We start from the raw sequence: 24,301 nt of genomic DNA on the forward strand, positions 1-24,301 counted from the left end.
GGTAATTATAACATACCGGTATAACTATGCTACATAATCTATTCCAGTGTTAGATTTTGGGGTTGTCTTCCCAGCTGGTTATTGCATCAGCCAATGAAAGCAATAGCAAAGGCAATAATAGCAGTTCATTCATTCAAAGAGATAGTCATGCACTCTCAGCAGTATACTTTTGGCTGTCTGTATTGTAGAGTAACTAGAGGCAGCAAATAAGAGGCAGCAACTAAGAGTAATTAGAAGGGGAATTAAAATATACTTGCAGGTGTTGAAACACAATTTTATCTCTCCACAAAATGGATCATACATTATTTGGCTCTCTTTATGAAGACTCTGCTATACCTGAGGACTCGCTCAAAAAATGTAAGTCAACTATCGGTGATAGAAGACCGATTATAAAATCAACTATGAAAAACGGACATCGTCAGCAGCCGACAGCCTCACCAAGCAGCATCCCCGCAGATCAAATTGCGTCGTTTTCAAATTTTCTGCGCCCAACACAAGCGCTCAACTACCCAGCTATGACTACAACATATACACAGAGACCTAACAGAAATGGACACGGTTTCAACCAGTCATATATACCCTTTGCGCATCCGACTTTGCCCAGAGCACCTGGAACACCTATCATACATCCGACACCAACGATACCTGCCACATATTTGACACCGGTGACACTAGCCACATCAAGTGCAAAGCCTGCATCAGAAGACCACCCATCATCACAATGGAATAGTTTAAACCATGTAAGTTGGCTGAGGTTAAAATGAACTCACTCAATGCTGTTGCTTTTGGATTTCTTCAGCATGACTTGTGTTTTGATTAAAGCCATCTCAGTCATAACATTGAGTACATTTCATTTCATGCGAAATACTATAGTAACTTTAACATGTACGTAACCTACAAAAAATTATATTATTCATAAGCCAAAGAATTATTGACCACAAATGTGGTAAAGCAGAAGATGGATAGAAATTAGAGAAAAGTCACTTCTTTTGAAGACGATTTTTTGTAATTTTTTATCTTTTTATTTTCTGCTCAACAGGATGACAACTAAATGAATTATACAAGCTCTTGAGGCTCAGCTAAATTCACATCACGAGAAACAAGCTCTGACTGAATGTAAAACAGTCGTGGCTATTTCTTTACCACACAAACCAAGACATACACACTAGATATGACAGGCTGACATGTTGAACCAAATTCGTAATTCTTTTATAAATTTTCAACTCCAAAGAGCTAGTATACCGTAATTTCACAGGTTTTTCATAGGTCAAGCATCTGCATTCACAAAGCTCACACAGAAGGTCTGAGTGTCAGGTTAAAGAAGTTGGCACTATTCCAATCAATGCAACTTGCCTGAACTTGTCTATCAAGTGCTTCGAAATAGTTCAATTCGCTTGACTCGTTTTCCAAAGCAGTCAGTATAGATTTAGGCTATAAAGTGTTAAATATATTTCTTTATTGTTTATTGATTCCATGTGACAGTTTATTAAAGATGAACCTACACAAAACTAGCAGATTTTATCTGGAAGTATCAGCAGTTTTCTGTCATTTGTGTTTGTTTTTTATGTTTTGATGTGATCTGTCTACCAGGATGTTACAAGATTAAAATCGACAAAACTTGATCGCAGTTAAAATGCTCTGATTCAAAAAAGCGTGGTTATGATATTTTGAGTTGCAAAAAGTGGCAAAATAGAGGCCCGTAACGCTGCAACTTCAGCTCAACAGTTGATATTAATAATAAGAGACAGGCAGCCGAGCAACTAATGACATCATTTCAGCACAAATTTTTTTTCTGAGCATTTTAACCACGGCCAAGTTTTGTCAATATTAATTTTGAAGCATCCTGGCAGTCAGATCACCTCAAACATCAAAAACAATCACAAATGATAAATAATTACTGATACTTTCTGTTAAAATCTACTAAAATTTTGTGTATGTTCATTTTTAAAATTAGTTTGATGCCGTGTTGGACTTTGGACGTGTTGATAAACAATAATGTACACTGAGCAACACAAAAACTTCTTATTATTTTAACAAATAAGTTATATATCCTGTAGTTAAAGGCAACATTGCTGCGCATTACTCGTATTGCTAGGTAGACTTTCTACAAGACATGTCGCAAGAGGTCAGACGGATAGATGACAGCATATCTCGCCAGACGATGACAGTTTCACCTAAGACCTTTCAACAGCGAGATGTAGACACAGACAGTGACAGGGACGAGGACGATGGCTTGACACACCCCAACAAGTTTCCAGTCGAAATAGAGTACCACGAGAATAAACATTGTCTATATAAGAGACAGAACACTAGGTACCTCCTTCGCTATTCCAAAATCAAGTCTCACTCAAACAATTTAGAACCTACACGTATAGTCATGTAGATGATAGTGTTGGCTCATTTTCATATTTTTTTTAATATTTTGGTAGCGCATCATTGTGTTTGTAGTATATATTGAATATAGTAGAATATTATTGAGTATACATATATATTGAGTATTATGTGCATTATTGAAGTTTATCATACCTAGAACTAGAACCACAGAGGTCAACATAGAATGGAGCAGTATAAATTAGTAGAGAATTAAATAGAATACTTATCTTGGTTAGCTACTGTCAGTTTCGTGGTTGCGCAGTCATCTGGCTGTAGATCTCAACTCTTGAGTATCACGGATACATATATATATATATATATATATATATATATATATATATATATATATATATATATATATATATATATATATATATATATACATATATATATATATTAAGTATATTGTTTCTCATCTTCAAAATACATGTAGATGAGAAAATATATTCATAACTTTAAAAAAGCTTTAGTACCATTTTGGTAAATTGGTAACTTTATGAGATAATACTATGCCCCTTAATATAACCTATAGTTTGTAATATAGCTTTTATTACAAACTTTAAATTGTGAGCAAAATTGTGAGCAGACAAACAGGTAAATGTAATGACTGGTTGTCGACAGCGCGCAAGCATATTTTATTCCACTTGTTCACCAGCTATTAATCTCATATCTAATAGTAAAGTTGTACAGACAATATCTTACGTCTTTTCTCTTCCGTCTTGAATTTTTTATTTGTAAAAAGCAAAATAACAGCACTTGAAATTTGAGAAAGTTGTTTTTGCTAATTTTATGGTTAAAATATGCATTAGTTAATACATTACATCAGCCTCAAAATCATGTGCCGATGGTGAATGAAGGCTAAAATAACAAAGTGATTTGTTGTTATGTTAAGTTAAGTTATGTTATGTTAAGCTAAAATGTATTCAGCTAAACTTATTGTCATTATATTATAAAAATCTGATCTGCGAGTATAATACATGTTTTATAAACTAATAATATAATAAATACATGTATATATGGTATATTCCATATAACTTTATTAGATATACTATTGCACTATAGTAGCTTACATGTATATCTACTTGAAAATATGTCTATTTTGACTATACAATGCGCTTTTCTCTCATCTACCATCAAACACTTTGTGCACAAGTAGCAATCGTATCTGCGTAGATCATCATGACTGACAGTAAGATAGTATTGTCATGTTTATAGATTTCCTTCCTCAGTTTTGCTGATTATTAGCATTTCTCCTCGGTGTGACTGGAAAGTTAGTCATAATATTATAATGCCTCTTTGTCTCTTCTCTTTGCTGATAATAGCAATTGCTCACCTTGGTTGGAGGCTAGATCGTTCTATGACTGATATGAATTTCCAACAACGATTTGTTAAGTCTCGCAGCCATCTCTGGTAACAATAGTAATGACCGCATGCAGGTAGAGTTGTACATGCATGCAAAAAGATGACTTTAGTGAAAGCTGGTGCGTACTGTGTATGTACCACTTGTGGTTGTTTATGTAGTAAGAATGTCTTTATTCTGCTTTGTTCAATGTTCTGCCCTATCATGCATTCCATACTTTTAGGTTTACTTGTTGTTATATAATCACCCAGACATGCTTAATCTTATGTTGAGTCAATTTGAGTTAGTGTAAGTCGATGTCTAATGAAATATAGACCGAAGCTAAACTAGACCTTTTAAGACTCGGACCTTTAAAGATGTAGTCACATCAAATTATAGATGTTATCAGATAGTGTAGATATTTTTCTAGCATCTCTATCCTTTTTAGTTTGGGTGATCTGATTGCCAGGATGGTTGAAGATTAAAATCAGCAAAAGTTGATCGCGGACATGCCCAGACTTCCCAAAAATGACTTCAGTAACATATTTATCCACTATAAACGGGGAGTGCTACTATTGACGTCATTTTGGGAAAATTCGGGCAAGTCTTGTTTTCTGAGCAATTCAGCTACAGTCAGGCTTTGCTAATTTTAATCTTGAAACATCCTGGTAGTCAAATATTAACAAACAAAATCTCAAATAGTAGGAAAGTATCTATAACTTCTGATAAGATCTACTAGAATGTATTGTTATTAGTTTGAAACGTTTTTTGTTATGCTTGAGGTCATCTTCACTTACTCGACAAAACTATTTGCTGTGAAGAGAAAAGTTTGATAAAATTTAAAATGTAAAAAATATGACTCATGGAAAAGATGTGAAGGTTACAATGATGTTGTTTGATAGATTTGACAAACTATTTTTGTGTCTCAGGTTTCTTAAGTTTTGTGTCCCATTATATTTAATAAATTAAAAATAACTATATTATTTTTATATTATATTTTTATATTATTATTTTTGCTTATGCTTGTTAAACTTTTAAAACTAAAGCTTGTGTGCTTGTACAGCCTATATACTAGCATGTTGTATGTTTTACATAATAAAAAGGTCTTATGTAAGGGTGTGTATACAAGTGCAGAATTTGTAATTTTAATACTTCCTGTTGCAGAAACTATGATTATACAATTGTAGAATAACTATTTACAGCTATCCAAGTTTCACTCTGGTCAATAGAGTGCAAATTAACTAAGAATGTAAGCTTTTCCTCTTATGCAATAGTCTGTGAGCAGTATGTTTAGTGCATTTAAAAAAACATTTAACTTTGTGTTCAGTTCATTTAAAAAAATATATTTTAAAACACAAACGAAAAAAAGCTCAGTGTGTTAGCCTTGACCGAAATGCTACTAAAATGTTCGTAGCCATGAATTTCGTAGTACTTTTCATGTAATTGCGTGAGTCCAACCGTTCAACTAGTTAATACAACAACTGTTTAGTTTTGCATACAGTAAGCGCCAACACATGGGACAAATGTTTGACAGCTGACATATTGCTCTCAGATGTTTTTATTACAGTACATCTGTTGTGAAAGTTTAGCGTTTGTTTTAGATCGGGTCCAAAAATAAAACAACGAAAGAGCACAGTGTATAATCCGTCTGGACCTTCCTTGACTGGAACTGAAGTTCAACAAATCAAGTACTTTCAAAAAGATCTTGTAAGGTAAGTTATTTTTGAGTTACAATTGAGCTTATTAGAGTTTTAAAACATTGGTTAAAAATGATCTTTTTAAAAATAAAATTAAAAAATTTCATTTAAATTTTACTCAAACAATCACCTTTTGAGCTTTTAACTTTTTTGATCTGAACAGTGCAAGAAAATTTTGGAAACTACAGTGAAACTCGGATAACTCAAACTTCAAGGGCCCGAGCAAAAGTGTTCGAATTATCAGAGTGTTCAAGTTATCAGAGCACTGTCACAAGTCCATGTATTTACTTATTTATTAGTAGATACATGAACATATACAAACTATAATATAAATCAAAAGCACAAATGGCTTGTTTCAAATTAAATGCTTCTAATGTAAAGTTTAAAACGTTTTTATCAAAAAGTATAGAGATTTTTCTATCACTTGAGATTGGTTTGTTGTTTGAGGTGATGTTATTGCCAGGACATTTTTTAGATTGACATTGGCAAAACTTGATCGTTGCTGAAATGCTCAAAGAAAAGACATCTTTTTCTTTTGAGCGTTTTACCCACGATCAATTTTGCCGATCTTTCTTGAAGTTTATGGAAAGATTACCTTACTTTACCTGGTATTCGTTAAGAGCAACACTCCGAGGCAGTTCAATTAAAAGTTTTACGAGGTTTTACGGTACATTGTATATCACTCACGCTTTTTGAATGGATACTTATTGAATGTACACACGTATTTTGTGTTTAGGTCAAACGATGAATAGTTTTTTTTAGCTAAGACAACGTATACGTTTGACTACAACAATTCTTAAGACGTTTTAAACATTCAACATTCCGACGTTAATTCAACACGGAATCAACGTCGGAAAAATATTCATCACGGGCTAGCCGGGTCATGCACTCAAGGATTTTCGCCACGCAAATACAAAACAAAAACAACATGCTGTTTTTGTTTTGTATGTGCGTGGCGAAAATCCTTGCGCCCGTGACCCGGCTAGCCCGTGCTATTCATCGTTATATTCATCGTTCATTCATTCAGTATAAATCAAATTTCACCAAACCTTTAGAACAGTCGTTGACAAAAATATTTTGCCGATGGAGGTAATAACGACGCTTATGAATTACGAAAAGTTGAGGTTTACCTCTATGGCTTGGAATAAAGTGATTTTCTAAAGCGATAGCAACCGTTTCGGTAGCCGTTGGGCAAAAAACAGTTCGTTATAACAGTGTTGAATTCGAGTTATATAGAGCCATTTATCATTGCGTGGGAACGGACCAAGCAAATCCAGTCGAGTTAACCATGTGTTCGCTATATCCGAGGGCGAGTTATCCATGTTTCACTGTATTAATGACCGTACCTTGCCATTTAAAATTATAGTTGGCTTAGCTGGGCTCACTTTGTATTAGTGTACAGCAATCTTCTACCTCTCAGAAACAAGCGTTGCAAATGAAAATAGGAAAACTATTAAGTGGCATTAATTTATATGTTATAAGAAAGTTTAAGTAAAAATATAATCTATAATTAATGTATTTATTTTGAAAAAGAAATGGTCTAAACTGCAAATTCATGTTTTCCATGGTAAACAACACACAGAAAAAAATCTGGTTGCCAAAGCTGTGTAGCCTTTGATAAACGACAATTAAGTCTAGCAATGTTGGTCCCCCGAATCTAGTTGTTAGTCTAAGAGGGCCAGAGGCTAACAGCCCACTTTTGCACTAGCTCAAACTGTTATTGAATTTGCATTGACCTCGTCCTTTCTCTCGATGTCACACACATGGTCAAACTTTGGCTAATGAAAATCCCGTGATGCACTGAAGCCTCAAAAGATCAGCTAGCGAGAGTTCACCATGTACAAAAATGCTTAAATATTTCTACTATAACTAACTACGTATTTGTAATATTTAATTCATTGATAGGTTCAAGGCTTTACAACAGATATGAGGCTAATTTAAAGAGTTTCTATTGGACAGAGTAGAGTATTTTTACTGCTAGGAATAATCCCAAAACTCACATCTTCTGTAATGGCAGGAAAGAACGCAATGTTTTATAGCAAATGTAACAATATTTAAACCAATATTAGTGAGCTTAACTTTTTTTAGCATTTTTGTGAGAAGAAAAATTTTTTTTTGAAATTATGGGCAAAATAATTAATTGATTCTAAAATATATAAATAGAGGTTCAGTTACACAGTAGGCTGAATTTGTAACAAGAGATAATGTATTAATGCCATAACAATGCATGAGGCGTTTAACAATAACTTTACCTGAATGTTGAAAACTTTGGTTTAGTAAAAATTCTTTATTCAATGTTTTTAAATTTATTTTTTAAGTTTTTGTAAATTCAATTTTTAAATCAAAATTTCCAATTTCAGCTTTGCTTGAAATTTTTTACCTAAAATCTTTTTCATTGGGATGGTTCAGACTAAACGAAGATCAGATAGTTTAATCAGAAGGAGGAAACAGTACAAAATGAATCTATACAGTTTCTTGGTAAATGATTACACATTTGAGAGTATGTGAAACAAAGCTCGGTGTGAACTCGGTGTGAACTCGGTGTGAACTCGGTGTGAACTCGGTGTGAACCCGGTGTGAACTCAGTGTGAACTCGGTGTGAACTCGGTGTGAACCTGGTGTGAACTCGGTGTGAACTCGGTGTGAACTCGGTATGAACTCGGTATGAACTCGGTGTGAACTCGGTGTGAACTCGGTGTGAACTCGGTGTGAACTCGGTGTGAACTCGGTGTGAGCTCGGTGTGAACTCGAGAAAAAGTAGTAAAACTTTTCCGAAAACTTAATTGACCTATAATTAAAATAAAAATTGATTTTCTCTCAACAGTTGCAGAACGTTTAAATGGTTATTCCGTAGAAACAACTAGTTGTATTAGACTGCCGTGTGCAACTACAATTGTCTGAGTTACATACTCTTAGAATAAACTCCCTTTATATATTTTAGAGATAAGATTTATTTAAGAGTTACGCTGTATCATGTTGATTGATGAAGGGAACTATCACACATGATAGTGCGCTACATACAAAGTGCATATGCACTACAAATGAACTGCTTATGCACTATATGTGTACTGCATACAAATTCGATATACACTACATATGCATTACATTTGAAGTGCATACGCACCACATATTACGACAAATACACTATTATAAAATAGAAATACACTACATATACCCAAAACATGCACAGTCTTTGAAGTACATATGCACTGCATATCCAATACATTGGCCCTTAACATGCATTAAATGTGGAGTATATACATAGAAGTTTATATACATAAAAGTACATATGCATAAAAGTGCATGTACATAGAAGTACATACAATGCACACACAATACATATGCTGAGCATATTCAACTAAAAGATTTTATACAAAACTTATTGTTGTACAGCAAATCCTGTAAAACTTGTAAAGCTAACGGGAATTTAGCTGTCGCAAGCTTAAAAGTTAAAGCCAGCCCAAAAACTATGAGTTAACTTGAGAAGCATTTAAAAATTATTTTTGTTCAAGCATCACTAGTTTGACTAGGTAGGTCGACCAATAAGGTACGTCTCAATTTATCGCAATAAAGAACAAATGTCACTAGAAGTTAACACAATTCCAGCTCTTGAAAATATTCTTTTAGTTGGCCAAGCACAGAGATTCAAATGATCAAAAAAGGGTTAAAAACCTAAAGTATCTATAGCAATAATTGTATTTCTAAAATATATTCACAGATAATAAAACATCTCAGATGCTCTATCATCATACAAGTACAACTTGAAAACTTTCGTGCACAGTCCAACCTAATCTCTTGTGCCATGTAGCCTCTTACCTGCGACCTACTGAATGAAGAAACAGTGTGCACAGTCTATCACTCATGTGATCGGTCACTGGTTAGCATGTAGAAAAAACCCTTATGGCGCTGTCCTGTAGGAAACGAGATTTTTGTTATTGCTAAAGATAGCATTATTGGGTGTGCGCCACAATTGATCTAGTCACATGAGCCATACTTTAGGGTACGAACGCTTGTAGGCAAGAGACAAAAACAGGGAGCCTATTTTAAAGCAAATGGTATGCCTGAAAATAATTTTTTATTTTTTTGGTTCTGGTGAGAAAATATTCGAGTGATAAATTGGATAAGGGTTTCCAGTGTTGTAACATTGTTTTCATGACCCGTCTTAAATAATTTCGCTGTTTCTTTTCAAATACTGTTTGTTAAATGATACGTTGAAGCTCTTGTTAGTTTCTATTTAAATTGCATCTTAAAAATAAAGCCTTTGGTGGCAGCTAGAAAAAAAGTTCTTGAGACGAAATCCCTAAGGAGCAATTTGATACAAGGTATTAAAATTCTTTTTGCTTCGTTGCAACATTCTGAGCCTTGAAATGTTGTGTATCCTTTGTTGTCAGCTTTAAACCTGCTTGCGCTGTGCAAGAAGTTGAAACTGCATAGCATCTTGGATTGAGAATGTTTTCCGTAGACAGCCCTACTTGTCTAGGATTTATAAAACTAAAGCTAAAACACACTGAAAAAATATAGAGCAAAGGCATTGTCGTTACTGCTGATACTAGCCGTAAGCTCTAGCGTGTTCATGTATACAAGGAGTGCTTGATATTTCTGCTGGTGGCTTTTTGATGATTGGTTAGCTGATCGCTGGAGAGTATGTCATAAACTAAAATTCGACACTTAACGAAATAAAGTAGTTCGACCTATCATATAAACCCGGTCGCTATAAACTATTTAGCATTATAATAATAATATTATTATTAATATTATACATTATCATTATTATGTGATACTATTGTGTATATAATGTATACACAATAGTATCACATAATAATATGTAATTATAATATAACTTCATCTTGAACAAAAAAATTGTTTTGCGAATTAAATTATTAAAAACAAATAGTAAATAAATATACAGTTTATACCATAAATGTCACAATAAAATTATATTTTCATAAATGCTAAGGTAGCATTTTGTAATGCCTCGTATTTTACTGCAGTGTGCGCCCACCTTGAGAGCAGAGTGACATGACATCCTTTGTTAGATATGTGCATTAGTCATTAAGAAAGTATTGACTGCAAACTAGATGAGCCAGTGTCAGGAAAGAAGAGACAAAGAGAAATAGAAAAGTTATGACTAACTCTCTGAGCAGTTCTGCTGATAATCAGCAGAACTGAGGAAGAAGATCTATAAACATGACAATACTATCTCACAACCAGTCATGATGATCTGCGCAGATATGATTGCTACTTGTGCACAAAGTGTTTGATGGTAGATGAGAGAAAGGCATACCGTATAGTTGAAATCAGAACTTTTTCAAACAGAAATAGGATACTATAAGGCACTAATACATTATAAACTCCTATAAAATATACCATAAGATTAGATAAATACATACCAAAATTATAGCTTTAGGTGTGTGTTTAGTAAGCTAAAATCATCTAAGCTAAAATTCAACATTTATGTTATATGTCTGTCTCAAAGGTAAAATTTCCTACTATACATACTGCACATAATAAACTTTAACATCACATTTCATTGCAAATCATAACCACTAAATACACTAAAGTTACTGTAAGTAACTATATTTACTAAAGCTATCGTATTATTTTGTAATTAAACTTTAATATGCGCAGCACATATATAAAGTTTTGGTGGTTTTTACCAGGAGGCGTTTGCATTAAATATTTACTATGGGTTTTCATACCCCTCTATACAAAATTTTTGTCTTATGGTGCCAACACTTGAACCAGCTAAAATTGTATAGCAAGTGTTCACTATGACATCTCTACTCACGAACATTATGAATAAATGTCAAAACAGATATTGTTTCTATCGTGAGTCAGCATGCAGACTCATTCCTATTGGCTTCTGGCAAGTCAGCAGCGATAAAAATGATTGCAGAAATTTATTTGTGAAAGCTGTTATGTCTACCATTTTAAGCGTGTTATTTCTCAGCTTCACTTAAACCAGTAGCTACGCTGGTTGATGTTTCAATGCGACTATGTTAGGAACTAAGTCTAAGCTAAGGCGAGTTATCAACCCTCGCACTGCTTTATATAGAATCGCTATTTTAGCAGTACATGCAACGGCTATGTTTAGGCGACTGAAGTACTCCGTTGAAGATAGGCTTTTCCTTATACAAAATTAATTTATTCCAGTTTTTTTATTTTGAAGTTAATATTTTTATAAGATTACGCTGTATCTGATTTGGTTTGTTTTGAGTGGTAAAAACAATATGAAATGCTATAGTAATTAACCATTTCATTAAAGCAAAATAATGCATTATATAAAACGACACAAGAATGTACGTGTAAAAACTCAATTTATGTTCGAAATTAAATTCATGAAGGAATAATCAGTAAAAAGACTATTTTTTTGTTATATTATTTATATTATATTGTTATTATGTTATATTGTTAATTTATTAAGGACACAAAAACAAAAGTGTTAGTTCAGCAATGCTTAGGTTCAGTGATAGACTCAGGAATGGATGATATACCATAAAACCTCTAGTTGAACCCCACCAGAAAGCTAAATATTTAATAAACCTATCGTGACTATGAGTATTACAAAATAATTGCATAGATACCAAAATACCTTCATTAAAGATTGCTCTATTGCAGCAACTATTTTTGTTGGCAGATGTTTGCATTACTCAATAAACAGTAAATATCTAATAGAATTTGAACGCCTCCTCCAATAGAGCACCACTATTATAGGGGAAGGGTTGAAAAATACAGCGATGAGAATACTCCTCAGGAACGCCATACGACATAATAGCATCCATTGTTATGAAGTATCAAAGTTCGGTCTTTTAGTTTCAAAGCTTTATGGTTTTCTCATTGAAATATTTTAAAGTTGAAACCTCATTTCAACTTTGAAATACTTTTGAAATAATTCCTGTATGCGGCCAATATTTTTTAATCAAAGTCGTTGTTTGTTTACTCAGTCTGATAATATCAAAAACTGTTTCGCAAAATATCTGGGGCCGATGACATTAATGTCACCCTTCTTCAAAGAGAGTGCAAAATACAGGTGACATTAGCATCGCTTTGTCCATAATAGGGTTAAATTTATCTTTCAAAAATACTGACCAACTAGTCGACAATTACGACGCCATCCTTTATTTGAACGCGACCTCTAATGAAATGGCACTACTGGAGAAGGGTTGAAAAATACAGCACCACGGCGTTAAAATAGAAGTTTTACTTAATCCAATTTATGCAAAATTTAGTTTAAATCAGTTTTGTTTATACATTTGCTCCATAGTTGTATGTATTTTATTGTTAATTTATATTTCCAAATTTTATTTATGACAATTGTGATGTAAAAGAGGGAAAAATACTGGTTACAATTTATTTCGTATGTTGAATCAAACATTGCTCAAATTTTTACATGGTATATCAGAAAACTTCAGTGTAGAAGTGACCTTACCTCAAGGTCTGACTACTTGTCTGTTGTTTATTATTTGTGTTTATTTTAAGGTTGAAAAGGGTGTGCTAGTCATGTGAGCAAAAAAGTGGATTTGCGAAAGAATAGGTCGTTAAATTACTTCTGTTGCATCACCATTACAAACTCGATCGATTGCTGGTCACATGACCAAACATTTTGCACAATGTTTGCTTTGAAACTTTCGATCTATCTAATAAGTTATTTGAAGCAGTTTTTGAACATTTTTAGCAATGGTTCAGCGGAACAGCCAAAAACTTCCTGTTGTTCAAGAATAGTCGGCAGCGCACTGGATATTGTTTTACCATCCGTATTGCTGGGTATAAGTGTAGGCATCAAGGGAATTATGGCAAATGTAAGTTAGAAATGAGCTGGTTTTGACACGACTGTGCGCTAATAACAGAATAAAGTACTTTAATCATTTTAATTATTTATTTGTGGTCATAAAGAACTTACTCAACTCACTAGTGTGTAGATGTGCTCTAAGAACTAGTACAAAATTGTTCTTATTTAGCAAATTGTGTAACTGATATAAAAAAGTTAAACTGAATAAATAAAATAATATTGACATAATAATATAACTTTATTTTAAACAAAAATCAAGTTAAATAAGGGCATGGTCTTATTTTAAACAAGCTTGCATTGCAAATAATAATATAGTTTCATTTAGTTTATAATATAATTGTGTTATTATCATTTAAATTGTTTAAAATAAAATTATAAATAATAATAACTTAGTAGTTTATCTGTTAGCCAAATAGGCTTCTCTATCCTGATTTTGCTAATCCCTCAGAAAAGCAGTTTTGTTTATTAATCTGCTGTGAAATTTGATGTGTAACCTGATTCCTCTCACAATCTGCCATGACAAATAGGCAAAGCGAAAGACATTGCCAGTTGTCTCACCAAGTGTCACGTAACGGCATGTACAGAATGTCTTTTGGATGATGGCACTTGATGCAACACTCCTAAACAGGAAATACATTCTTGCAATTTATTATTGAAGATTGATTTTAAAGGACAATCGTGATGTGAATGGGCATAAAATTCACTTAACAAACCACGTATTGCATTTTGAATGATGTCTAATGTCACGTCTGACTGTTTTTCCATTACGTAGATCTGTCATGAATATTACAATCATGCCAGATTTCTTAATTACCCAAACTGCAACCAACTTGCAAATCAGCATTATGTTTTTTTTGTATGTGTCTTCATTCCATTCTCGCAAATGAAATGAAGGTTTGAAGTATCTCAGTTTAAATTTATATCAAAGGTCAGAATTGCTGTTTTGGCTTAAAAATACAACACAAATGTAGATCATAGATGTGGAACTGTGCACTAACCTCAAGTTTTTTAAAATTTTGTTTGACATTTATAAACACTATGTCTGGTTTGACTGCCGAAATTTTTATAAATCATTGCTCAAGAACACCAATGAAGGTCATCACTCAAGGTCATTACTCAAGGTCATTACTACAGGTCATTACTGAAGTTCATTGATCAATGTCAATACTTAAGGTCATTACTCAAGGTCATCTGCATATTAAAAAAAATGTTCTTTTATTAATAATGTGTCAGTCATGGTTACACCTTTGTATCAGTTTGCTTACCAGCAATTCTTTAAAACAATGTAATACTCAGGTGGAGAAGTAAACAAATAGATTTGAAAAACTCCTTTAATTCACTGCCTTCTGAGAAAAAGAGCTCATGCGTGTGATCAATAAGAATAGTCGCGTCATGTGATATCATCATGATGCAACTGGAAGTCATGTGATGGCTTAGGAAACACAAGTCTGCAAGCTTATGACTGTGAGCTCTTTTCTTTCTTGTCATGTTGGTTATTAAAAGAGGATTTATCGAGATGGGTAGAACATTAGCTGAACAGCTCAGTCCACTTCAGCTCTCTAAATGGGGCAGTCTAATGAACATGCCATAAAAGATCACAGAAATCTGTTTGTCCAAAACTGTGGTTGTATGTTGGGAGAAAATACTGTATCATATAAGATTTGAACTCTCAACCATTAGCTTGATAGACTGACACGCTAACCGCATACCAATCATTCTCACTCGCTGTGTGGTAGAATAATTGAGCATATAGTTATTCTCTGTGCTTTATGGGCCCACCTGATGATCTCTTAGAGCATACTAGACTACCAGAGTACCAGTCCATCGTTTTTTTGACTTTATCAACTCGTTTGCACATGCGCTTGTTCACGAAACAGCCGCCATATTTGTAGAAAATGAAGGTTTTCCTTTTATTTAATAGTACTTTTTGGCGTTGTTTTAGTACTATAATAAAAAAATTGCAAAGCAAAGCATCGTTTTCAAAAATTCATTGCAAAAAGCTTCGTGTTGTTAACGATAACATTGTCTATAAAGATGGCCAACAACGATAAAATAACGTCACAAAAAACGAAGGGTTGCTAATAACTATGTTCAGTTCACATGTTTTTAAAATAATATATTGTCTCAGAAAGTCACTAGCCAGTTACTAGCCAGTCACTAGCCAGTCACTAGCCAGTTACTAGCCAGTCACTAGCCAGTTACTAGCCAGTCACTAGCCAGTTACTAGCCAGTCACTAGCCAGTCACTAGCCAGTCACTAGCCAGTTACTTCCTAAACTTTTCTCAGAGTGTCAGACTTAATCGTTCATCTCACTTTTTAACAAGGTGAACTGAATATTCAACATTTTTTTCACGCAAATTTAACGATGTGAGTAATATAACGCAATAATACAATGCGAATAACTTATGCAATACAATTTCCATAATGAATCAACTATTCCCATTGAGGCATAGATGTTATGTAAGCGTAGTTATTTTTACACGAAAGCCCTGTCAAGTGGCATCTGTCAGCCAAGATTATTATCGACAAGCTTGGGAACCTTAGCTGTCATACGTGACCTCTTATGTTAACAAAGGGAACAGTGCCTTCAGCTAAGCGGAGTGCTATAGGAAAAGCGGAACATATCAGAGCAATGAATTAGGAACAGTATACAGCAAGCCAGTGATAACTTGTTTCGAGATGTAACTTTTTATCAAAACCTTTGGCAAAAATTTACCACCAAGTTTCACAGATGACGTGCTTCTTTACAAAAGCTACTAATAATATATGATTTGTTTGAATATGGCATCAGCCAGTAGAATTGAAGATAAACCAATTAATGCAAAGTAAAAACTGCTCAGCTTTTTATTTTCTTAGCCTTATTTTCTGCAGCTTTAATTTTCTAGCCAAAATTTCTCTCAACTGAAAATGATTTTTCCATAATACTTATGGTAGTTTAGGATGCCGTTTGACTGCGCTAAACTGCCTCAAATGGTTGCTAGCTGTTATCAGAGGAGTCATCAGTCAATAATTTGGGTCATAGACTCTCGTATTCAGTTGCGCTAGAGTCTAGATTGTCAGTTTGCATATTATTTTTTCTTCATATAAAGCTCTCTTTATGCACCATTATAGGTTATATTATATTTTAGGGCCAACATTATAGATGTGGACTCTAAAAATAGAAACACAATAAAAAGTTTTTGTTCATTTCCATAGGCGATATTGTCCAGGTAATCATGATAGGGTAGTGGGTCACCCCAACCCGCTTTACTTTCATCAAACCAACATTGGCCAAACCTCACTAAGTGTTTGAGCTTGCTGATTTGTTAATTTCCAGCAAACCTTTGCTAAATGTATCGTAATTACATAGCAACCCATATTGGAAAACTTATCAAAATGGTGAGGGCGTGACCACTTTTGTATAACCTAACTAGATTTGACCAGGCATATTTACTTCTGTGAAACTTACCAACTTGACAACTTGACACGGAGATAGTTGAAAAACTCAAGCTAGGCAATGGTAAGCCCCTACATATTGTTCCACTGCAATACCGGAAATTGATAAAATGAATAAAAATAAACAAGTATTTGATTCGCTATATTAAGTTCTAAATTTTACTGTATTATTTTTTTTTATCTAATTTTTTTTTATGTCTTTTTTTTCCCTTTTTCTTAAAGCACAGTGCAAAAACTCCTTTATATATTTCTCCACAATGTAGCCATGATGAAGTAGATCAATAACTTTGGGATTGATTACCAATAGATGCACACTAAGTATCCACTCAAGCTGTCTCAAGAGGCAGCTCGTCACAAGTGTGCGTGGATGAGCTTATTCTCACCATATTGAGAGCACACGCTCCGTAGAATCCTACTAACAAAACTCACGTGTGTCTTTATATATACATATATTTATATATATAAAGATATGTTTATACACATAAGCATATACTCATACATATAAACATATGTATAAACATATGTATAAACGTGTATATATATATACACAGTCTATATATAAATATATCTATATATATATATATATTTCTCAAAGTCCGTCTGTTGGAAATCCGGCTATAGCTATTATTAGAACAGCTGAGCTGGACAACAATACAGACTCAAAGTCATGGCTTACCGTCATTGTAAGCCTAACCTTATTAACTAGCTTAGTGGAGTTTTCCATTGGCAATATGCCAGGCTACTAGCTTGAAAGGTACAGTTGTTTGACAAAGTTTTAAAACCTTTAAAGTTGTTTTTATTTTTCTATTAATTTATTTCAACTACGCGACACACTTCTCTCATGATATGTACTTTGAAAGTTAGAGTGGCAAATGTTGTTATATGTTAAATACAAAGCAATTTTCTGTCCAAAGATTTTTCTATTACACGGGCAACGCCGGGTGGCACAGCCAGTATATATATATATATATACATATATATACAGTATGTATATATATACATATATATACAGTATGTATATATATATATATATATATATATATATATATATATATATATATATATATATATATATATATATATATATATATATACATGTATATATAATCTCAGTGTTTGTCTTTTTGTGCACCTTATGCACAGTTATAGCGATTCAAATCCAGCAATAAAAAATTGGTATCGCAAAGGGTTTGATCTCAAAACCTCCCACTCACAGGACAACAAACAACCCACTAAGCTACACAGGATACAATGAATTCATCGAGCAGATAGTCATTGTCTGGGTTAAAATACGCATAGCATATGAGACTCTGCATTACTTTACTGCACAAAATCACTAAAGCTTGCTCTCACGTCTCTTATTAGTAAGTTTAGCAATACTAGCTTACTCAAAGTAGCCATTGGCAATGTGCCAGTCTAATGGCAAGCAACTTCATTACTTGCCACTATTTCTAAGCTGTATTTAATACCTGTGCAATGCCAAGCATTTGGCTAGTATATATATACAAATGGTGCCTCTGAAACAATAAATAAAAGGTAATGCTATGTGGTGTCATAAACACAAAAACAAAGACGTGATTCAAGGGAAACTTGAAACTAGTAAGCTTAGGTATAGATCTTATCTCTTTTGACAAAAGATTAAATGTGTTCTGACAGATACCATCAAAGAAGACCATTTGTATGAAGGAGCTTTTAGATTCGCTATAAAAAGGGGTGAGCAATTGGACACCTGAGATGAGTTTCAACTACACACCCCTGACTATTATAGGAGAGTTATGGCAGTTTTAGCTTTAGCTAGGGTACACGCTGTTACATTATAACTGAATCATGGAAGGTCTATTGACAGATGAGCTTTCGTGACATCGCAAGGCTCGAAATCTTCATAAATATTTTAATGTTTTAGTCTACGTTAAACTGCCTTTTAACAGCATAAAACTAAACAAAGCCTTATTGTCTACTCATTTCAATTTACCCTAAAATATATATCTTTAAGGTAAGGCCACACGAGACAAAATTCTCACGAAATCGGCAAAATTTGGACGAAACGATTCGTACGAATCGACATTTGGACAAATTCGTCCATCGTTGGTTGCGCACGATGAACGAATCCTGAATTGGACGAAACGTCAGAAATTCCTATGAATCGTTGTTTGATTGGTCGGTTGAAAAGGTTAGTTGAATGTTGAAGGTCGTTTTCTTTGGCGCATATCCAGAAAGATTGAAACGGAATCGGCTTCAATTTATCACCGCGTTCTGATTGGCTAGTTGAAAGTTAGTTTCGTACGAATCCGTGGTGGGGAAACTCCGTGTGGCAGGTAAGAAACTTCGTACGAATGGAATTTCCCAGATTAGTTGAAATTACACAATACGTGTGGCCCGGCCTTTAGGGTATGAAAGGGCACTTAATCTGTTTTCATAAAATGGCCTATCAATGTATGTAGATAGATACCTGTGATATAAACAGCTGATATACAATGGACTCCTGCCATATGATATTAATTCGTTCCGGTGTTAACATCGCAAAGCGAAAATGTTGTATAGAGAGATATAGAAATCTACAGTAATTATCTAGTGCACAATCCTCTGGTAAAAAAACATCGAAATTCTATATTCGTGTTGTAAATATTAAACATTAATAACAAAATAGTATATTAAATTTGGCAACTATAGTTACCGACAGTAACTTTAGTGTATTTAGAAGTTATGATCTTCAACAAAACTTTTATTGCAATAAATTCATTTTCTTACTTCTTCTTTTAATGCCACTATCAATCTTAGGATCCACGGATAACGAATTAAAGCTATATGGGTAGTTATATAGTTATATGCGTATAATAAAATAAAGTTTATGGTAAATAGTAAATTAAATGCTAAAATGCACAAAAAATTTCCACTTTCGCCTACTTTTCACTAATTTTTTCGCTAACGCAATGTCAAGCATTCACGAAACCTGAATAACGCTGAACTGAGAGAGAGAGAGTGAGTGAGAGAGAGAGTGAGCGTCTCTTTCAGGTGTTGTGGCAGAGATTTTGGCAAATAGCATATTGGCATCTTCGTGATTCTGATGTATTCGGCAACCAACCACCAAATTTGAATTTCAAGAGACAATCTTGTTGATGTCGTATGTCGAAAAAAATGCTGTAATGAGTGGATGGAAAAACATTGTGTTCTACATCGTAAGGCAAAAAACCAGTAAAACAGGGACGCCGGAACTCAGGCTGCACTGTACATAGTTTAATTTGAACTCATGCTCATAAGAATTGCGATTTATATGAATTAAAATAGTTATAATCTTTAGTTAACAGTTAATAGAATTAAAAAATTATAAGAATAAATAGCTTTCAGCAAGGCAATATGTAATTAGGTTTATATGAAAAAGGAACAATGTGGGCAGGACTGACTTAGCTAGACCTAACCAGCCAATCACTGAGGGAACATTGTCTAGGCAACACAAAGCTGTAGGAAAATAAATTCCTCATCGGATGCTAATGACTTCCTGAGTGGAACCATTTTTTACCGGGTTTTCCCCTGCCATGCCCTCTTTTTTTCCTGAAGATTAAATGAAGCACTTAACTTGTATGAAATTAATGGAAAAAAGATCAATATATTGTATGCAAATATGAGTGAGTAGACAAACGCTCCAATTAACATCGGTGGTTATATGTCAGGAACAAATGATCAAATGCTTAAATAATACAGAAGCTTATGCATTGTTTGTAATTTTCATGAATGCTGCCTTTTTAAAGAACAAATTCCTAGTAGTTTTAGCATTAGTACTCTCCTCGTATGTTAGGAATCAAAGTGAATAAAAGCTTAACAGGTAACATAAGCCAGAGGTTTGATAGGACAATTATAATACATGCTCTGCGGTCATTACCTTCTCCATCTGCTCAGTAATAGTATGGATTAGTGCTATGCATCTTTGCGGTTCAAACGCTGGGTACTTGAGTTTGAACTGCAGATATGGGAGAGACCTGCGGAGTTTGACCGCAGAACTCAGTACTCTGGGGGCCCGAGTAACTGTAAAAGAAACCACTGCACCCCTTTACTGCTCCACAAGTAACTAAACCACTTGAGTACATTAGCAAAGATATATTTCGCAAATGTATATATCGTATATATAAATATACAGCTCAAAGTCTCAATGTATAAAGTTACAATCAGCTTTGATACGAGACTGCTAGGTCCTCTGCTGTCTTGGCTCATCCGGGCTCCTTATATACACTTTTGAGGCGATAAGCCCCGCTTCCTTAGTCACAAAGCTGACCTAGTGGCTGACATGGCCACCCTATTGAGGGCTATACTTCCGGTCGAGCCGATGACCAGTTCAGTCTCTTCATCGCTCTCGCTCATTTCAGAGGAATCAGGCCGGTCTCTTCAAGCCTTCAGCCCTGAGTCCATCAATCTGCCACTATATAACTGTATATCAACTTTGCATAACTGTGCTATTAATTTTTTTCAAGTCATACGCACTTCGAATGTCAAAAGAGTGTTGGATTTTTATTCTTTTTTGCTGGCCAGAGTTGTTGCTGAACGCATAAATAAAATGCCGAAGACATGATTTGAAGTTATACATGTCTGAGATGAAAGTACCTTTAGTACATAGGCTACCTTTAGTAACATACATCCTCTGTTTTTATCTGCAACACAAAATCTGTCAATGTGGTAAACGTATGGCCAATATGGTAAATGTTTATTTTTAGCACACAAGATTTTTAGCAATTTCGCAAAGCAAATCAATATTGATGATGAGTCATGTTTTTATCTTCTTTTCATGTTGTTTCCAGAATCTGTCGATGTGGTAAATACAGTCAGATGGATGGAGCTCTGGTACAAGGTAGAGCTAATGATTGTGATGGATACGAGATACACTACAGTCAGAAGTGTAAATGGAAAGCATATGATGACTATAAGACAGGAAAAAGGGTCCTCATCAGACTCTGCAAATGCTACAAGCCCATGCTCTGAAAACTCTATTCTGTTATTCATTTATAGGCTCACCAAATGGACTTCTAAAACGGAAACAAGGCATCCTATTTTTTCAAATTTTACTGCTTTAAGAACAACTTATTAAATATATTTATATATATATTATTAAAGTCTATTTTTTGTTTTCATTGGCTTCAAAGTAGCATTTATTTTTTAAAGGATTTATGGAATTTAAATAAAATTGCTTTATGGTTTATTTATTTTTTACATTTGTTTACAAATCATTTGCAACCATTTAATATTTATGTTGTTTGAATTATATATAACTGGCGCTACATATACTTACTACATCTCATAAAATTAGTATAGATTTTATACTGTTTTCTAAATCTAAAAGGAAAGCTTAGTCAATTTAGCACTATGGCCTTTTCACTGTTTGACTTTCTAGAATATTCCTTTTATAATTTATTAGTGAAATTATTACAAATATATTAACTAGCAACAAATTCTGCTATATTGTATGTTTGCTTGATGTATTTTAACTTTTATTGGTAAAGAGGTTTATGTTTCATCGAGATGCAAATTGGAAAATAAAGCTTCAGTAAAAATGCACATAAATGTAATTCAGTTTAATAAATAAACAAAATTATATTCTATTAGATGAATCACGCTACAATATTTGACACTGCTACCTGTAGCAATTTTCTGACTTGCATCATGCACAAAATGCCTGATAAAAGAGCACTCTTTTGTATGTAATATATAAAATATTGCTGTCTGAAAACTGAATGACTAAGCAAGGTCTTGCGTCATGAGTGTTTCGTGTGACATTTATTTCTAGGAGTAGCCTTAGCTTCATTCTGCTTCTATATATAACATCCATGTAGAATGTAGTTGACACCTAGGATTATGTGAAAGTTATGCCCAGCTTCCGCTGAAGTGTCAAAATTCCTATAAACTGATGCTATCACATTCCTCAGATTACACCTTGTCATTGTGGAGATAAATTAAGACAAATTCAGAATGGCGTTAGCTGTTCTTTGCATAAAATGATAATTTGTAGTAAGCCACCTTAAAGATGGGACTTACTGTCTGTGACACTACTAGAGAACTACAACACTACAGCACTGTAGTAGCTCAAAAGGTTCATCAAAAATCTTATGTTTCGGTCAACTATTGAATCCTAAAAAGTCCTTAGACTGGCAACTGTTCTGATTTGTAGTCATTGTTTAACTATTTTTATCAACTATTGGGAAATTGATCTTCCAATAATGATTGCTTACAAAAAAATGGCAGACAATCGACAGCAAACTGCCTTATAGGTAACCTAAAGAGCAATGGTTCTTTGGTTAATAAGAACTTCTTTATTCTTCATAGAGTATCAAAATAATGTTGATGGTCCTAGCGGTGCTCACATTCAAGAAAAGTCAGATGGTCGCCTTGTTGCAAAAGCATCCCAAAAGTTTTGTCTCTTATGCGGAGCTTTCGGTGGCTAGTAAGTAAACCAGTGACTTGTGTAAACTTGCTTGTTTATGTTAACTACTAACTCATTAGTTTGATCGAATTTTATTTACTAACTTGTAGGTGATGCCTTGAGTTTTTTACTGTTGTCAGAGGGATTGCTTTAACCTTCAGATAAAAATGTTCTATTTAACCCTAAAGGATTTTGAATTTTTTAATATATAACTTAATTTTCTAAAAATAGATATGACTTTTCGCATCATTACACATATAACCAAAATAGAAATTACACAATAACTACTATAGATTTAGTCTCATTCTGTAGTTTAGTTTCTCATAGCTATGCAAGAATTGGATTAAATATGTGAATCATTGAGGTAAGTCCAAAACATACTTTATTTAATTGCTCTATCTGAATTTTCTTTGGGTCAAAGTCATGTTTCTCAGAGATATTTGACAAGTTTCTGTTTTATATGATATCAGCTCTAATCCGGTTGAAAACAATATGGAAGCTGCTTTGAGTATTTGCAAAGCTATCCGAAGAGTCTTGATCTTGTCTAGACTATAAATCAACCCATATAATTGCTGTAAATCTGATATACAGTAGACACCCTTAAAACGCAAATACTTCATTTCGAGAACATTTACTTTAAAGGGATTTTATGTTATACAAAGATTAAAATGCATTTAAATAGCCTAATTCGTTTCAAAATTGCTCCAAGCTTACCTCTTTGACCTTTCTAAACAAATATAGCGAAACATGACTTTTAATTTAATAGCTGTACAGTAACAGTGGTATTACTGGTTTGTATTGATTATTGGTTTGTATCTTTTTTCTTACAATTTATTTACATGTCATTTAGGGTTCATATTTATAGTAGTTTTACATTAAGTTAAAAGAAGGGCACACCTTCAATGTCAATTTAAATCAATTTTTTTTACTTTTTTTCCAGCAAAGTCTATGTTGAAAAGAATAAAATATAAAATATTGTATATGTCTATAATAAAGTAAAAAGTTTGTATATATTAAATACCCCAGATACCCCTATGCATTGTTTCTTCTCTCAAGTGTAGCTAGAGAGAAAATCATACTTTTAAGGCTAACTATGAGATTCTCATTATTCAAATCGAGTTTGAGAACTTGGATTGACTAGACGCTTTACAATATATTGAATTTTTTACATAGCAATGCAGAAAACTTGACATAAATTTTTTACGTTCAGCGTAATTTACATAAAAAGAGTTTTACATTATAAGGGTGTCTACCACGCTTTGCTT

The 24,301-nt window shown here is 33.6% G+C and overlaps 1 protein-coding gene across 2 annotated transcripts; it reads left to right on the forward strand.

Annotated features, from left to right (window-relative positions):
- Nucleotides 1-202: 202 nt before the first annotated feature.
- Nucleotides 203-22,168, forward strand: LOC137406105 (uncharacterized). 2 transcript variants are annotated; one of them, XM_068092634.1, is made up of 4 exons: nucleotides 203-740; nucleotides 2,096-2,313; nucleotides 5,314-5,424; nucleotides 21,421-22,168. In XM_068092634.1, exons 1-4 carry the CDS (start codon nucleotides 291-293, stop codon nucleotides 21,599-21,601), a joined length of 960 nt encoding a protein of 319 aa, XP_067948735.1. In that variant the 5' UTR covers nucleotides 203-290; the 3' UTR covers nucleotides 21,602-22,168. The 2 variants fall into 2 exon arrangements, with proteins under 2 accessions (XP_067948735.1, XP_067948736.1); XM_068092635.1 differs by having other exon boundaries at nucleotides 2,100-2,313.
- Nucleotides 22,169-24,301: the final 2,133 nt, after the last annotated feature.

This window comes from Watersipora subatra, chromosome 10 (assembly GCF_963576615.1).
Source record: "Watersipora subatra chromosome 10, tzWatSuba1.1, whole genome shotgun sequence".
Classification (NCBI taxonomy): domain Eukaryota; kingdom Metazoa; phylum Bryozoa; class Gymnolaemata; order Cheilostomatida; family Watersiporidae; genus Watersipora; species Watersipora subatra.